General features: G+C 48.4%; 1 protein-coding gene across 1 annotated transcript in view; it reads left to right on the plus strand.

The window, feature by feature from the left end:
- The window catches only part of Fkbp5 (FK506 binding protein 5), a 104,073-nt gene extending 100,855 nt beyond the window's left edge, over nucleotides 1-3,218 (plus strand). Inside the window, exons 10-11 of the mRNA XM_013029625.1 lie at nucleotides 2,017-2,256; nucleotides 2,728-3,218. Coding sequence (XP_012885079.1) covers nucleotides 2,017-2,256; nucleotides 2,728-2,832 — 345 coding nt within the window. The 3' untranslated portion in view covers nucleotides 2,833-3,218. The remainder of the gene's footprint in view (nucleotides 1-2,016; nucleotides 2,257-2,727) is intronic.
- Nucleotides 3,219-3,562: the final 344 nt, after the last annotated feature.

Below are 3,562 nucleotides of genomic sequence, written 5' to 3' on the forward strand. Positions count from 1 at the left end.
CCAAGGCTAGTGCTCTACCATTTGAGCTACAGTGCCTCTTCCAGTTTTCTAGTGGTTTACTGGAGATAAGAGTCTCACGGATGTTCTTGCTCGGACTGGCTTTGAACCGTGATCCTCAGATCTCAGCCTCCTGAGTAGCTAGGATTACAGGCGTGAGCCATCGGCGCCCGGTTTGATGCCTGGATTATTGATAAAATATACCATGAATACAAGTTTGGGTAAAGTTTGCTATCAGAGTGGACAAAATTCCTCAGGTTTATTTCAAAAAGGAGACATTTAAAGTTTTGTTTGTCTTTTTGCCAGTCCTACGGCTTGGACTTGATACCTGGGTACTATCCTTGAGCTCTTTTTGCTCAAAGCTAACCTCTTTGAGCCACAGCTAGAATTCTAGCTTTTTGTGGGTAGTTCACTGATGATAAGAGTCTCATGGACTCTTCTGCCCAGGCTGGCTTTGAATGTGGTGTTATATAAAGATCATATACAGGGGCTGGGAAGGTGGCCCAGTGGTAGAGTTCTTGCCTCACATGCATGAGGCCCTCTGTTCAATTCCTCAGCACCACGTAAACAGAAAAAGCCAGAAGTGGTGCTGTGGCTTAAGTGGTAGAGCGCTAGCCTTGACCTGAAGAGCTTGTGGGACAGCATCTAGGCCCATAGTTCAAGCCCCATGGCCAACCAAAAAAAGAAAAAAAGATCATATACAGGAACTTTTTATTATAACCATACTGAATACACACGGATAACTTAGGCCCAGAGAACATTAGCAGCCCTCTCTATTTTTACAGTAATTTTTTTTTTCCTTTGGATCCGGTCGTGGGGCCTGAACTCTGGGCCTGGGCACTGTCCCTCAGCTCTTCAGCTCAAGGCTAGTGCTCTACCACTTGAGCACAGCACCACTTCCGGCTTTTTTCTTTTTTGCTTATGTGGTGCTGAGGAATCGAACCCAGGGCCTCAGGCATTCAAGGCAAGCACTCTACCACTGAGCCACCTTCCCAGCCCCTATATTGATGTTATTATCTCCAGGCTTTGAGTAGTTACATGAGGTGGCCTATGATGATGGGAGGAGGGAGGTGTTCTTGGCTCGCAGTACTCAAGGTTTCGGTCTGGTCAGGTGGCTCCATTGCTGTGGGCTTTCATAGGAGGCCACAGCAGAGGAAAGCCACTCACCTTATAGTGGCCAGGAAGCAGGGGTGGAAAGGGAGGATCCAGGGACAAGATAATCCATTCGAAGGCACATCTCCAGTCACCCATCTCCTCCAGCCAGGCCTCCCTTCCAAAGATGAGCTCAGTGGGAACTCATCAGTGGGTGGACTCATTAATGAAGTTGGGGGCTCCACTCTATCATACACCACCCACTGGGACCAGGCCTTCGGTATAACAGGCTATAGGGTAACACTTCATATCTAAATCATCAAAGACCATTCTAGAAAGCATACTGAATACAGGAACATACTCCCCTCTCCCCTCCACCCCCATTTCAGTACTAGGGTATGAACTCAGCAGGCCTTCTTCCTCAGAGCTGTGTCTCTGGCCTTTTATTCTAGCGCTTGTTTTTAAGATAGTGTCTCACTTCCTACTAAATGCATGCTTGGACCTTGATCTTCCTATTTTCCACTTCCCACCATATGAGAAATGACAGGAATTTGCCACCATGCCCAGCTTCTTCCACTGAAATAGATACTTAGGTGTTTTCTTCCTAGGATGGCCTGGATCCATGATCCTTCCATTCTCAGCCTTCTGTGTAGCTAGTTCCTTGAGAAGGAAGTCTTGAATCTATACCCAGTCTGTCCTCAAAGTGAAATCCTGATCTCAGCCACTCAAGTAGCTAGGATTATAGGTATGAGCCACCAATACCCAGCTCAGAAGCTAATTTGAGTACTGTATCTTGATCAGTAGTGTATAATAATTGCCTTGAACCTCATTTCAGTGTGCTTTGGAACCATTACTTACCAAGTTTCTTATCCAAGTCCTAAGAAAAGTTCCATTCATCCTTTCTAAATATAAATACTCTGTCCCCAGGCCCTCGGACTAGACAGTGCCAATGAGAAAGGCTTATACAGAAGGGGTGAAGCCCAGCTGCTCATGAACGAATTTGAATCAGCCAAGGGTGACTTTGAGAAAGTGCTGGAAGTAAATCCTCAGAACAAGGCCGCGAGACTGCAGATCTCCATGTGCCAGAAGAAGGCAAAGGAGCACAATGAGCGGGACCGCAGGATATATGCTAACATGTTTAAGAAGTTTGCGGAGCAGGACGCAAAGGTGTGTGCACAACCTACCTGGCATCACACAGGTGGACAGCTAAGTTGGCCCCTTTGGCTTTGGTTCTCAGCAGATTGAGTGGAGTAGATAGGTTCCGGTGGACAGTCTAGGAGACACAGAAATAGGAAAATGGTTTCCACTCTGATCTCAAGCTGGCTTGCATCTGGAGGGGCAGGCCACAGGCTTGGATCCAGGCTTTGAGCAAAATCTGGAAGGTCTGTCGGGAGCCAGCCTTCCCTGTGCCCTCCACTGTCACCCCCACGGGCACACGAACTTACTCAGCAGCTGCCTCATCATTTTAAGCCAAGAAAAGGAAAGCTCCCCGTGTAACTGCCCTGACCTGCCCACCCGTGCAGCCTGCGGGAGCCATCGAAATCACTCACCATGCATTGGCCCCGATAACGCTGTCTAGAGAAGCTAGGAGTTTTAGTTATTTCCCATAACCCTCTTGATGTCTTCTTTCTTGCACAGGAAGAGGCCAGTAAAGCAGTAAGCAAGACTTTGGCGGGGGTTCCCAATGAGAAACGAACAGAAAGCCAAGTGATGGATGAAGAGAAAGCCGAAGGCCATGTATGACACCACGGCCCGGAGGGAGGAGAGTCCTGGCGCTCGCCCTCCTCGCTGGGCTGTCACCCCTCAGGACTGAACAGTCTTAGTGTAAAGTTTGTTATAGTCTATGTGATTCTGGAAGCAAATGGCAAAACCAGTAGCTTCCCCAAAACCACCACCCTGCTGCTGCCCAGTGGGTTCGTGGAGAGGGTGGCATGGGACCACTCCACGTGGAACAGAACAGAAAGAGCTGTTGGTGCAGAGTGTGAGCCAACAGTGTGCATCGGCTCATTTCACTAGCCAAGCAGTATCCTCTGGGATGAGTCTAGCAATCTGGGGCTGTTAGATTTTACATTCAAACTTTAATAGCACTGCAGAAACCTACAAAGAATAATAATAAACAAAAACCCTTAGTGAATCTCTCCTTTCATACAAGGTGGGGTGGGGATGCTGTGAGGGCCCGGGCAGGACCTGGGGTAGATAGAGGTTGGGAAGCCCTGGAAAGCTGGAAGTTCCTAGAACACCTGAGGCTGCCTGTCTGCTGACTTTGCTGCTTCCCAGCCAGCCAGTTTGGGAGGTGACTTTCTGTCACACGCAACCATTCCCTGGCATCACTCTGTCCTTCCTAAAACACTTCAACAGTGTGAAGGGGTTGGCTTTCCCGTAGACTAGACTTGCACTTCCTCCTCCCCATTGCTTTTGGGAAATAACAATAGTACGCAGCACTTTGGCTGTCATTGATACCCTTGGCCTTCTT

Source organism: Dipodomys ordii, unplaced genomic scaffold, assembly GCF_000151885.1.
Source record: "Dipodomys ordii isolate 6190 unplaced genomic scaffold, Dord_2.0 Scaffold120, whole genome shotgun sequence".
NCBI classification, from domain to species: Eukaryota; Metazoa; Chordata; class Mammalia; order Rodentia; family Heteromyidae; genus Dipodomys; species Dipodomys ordii.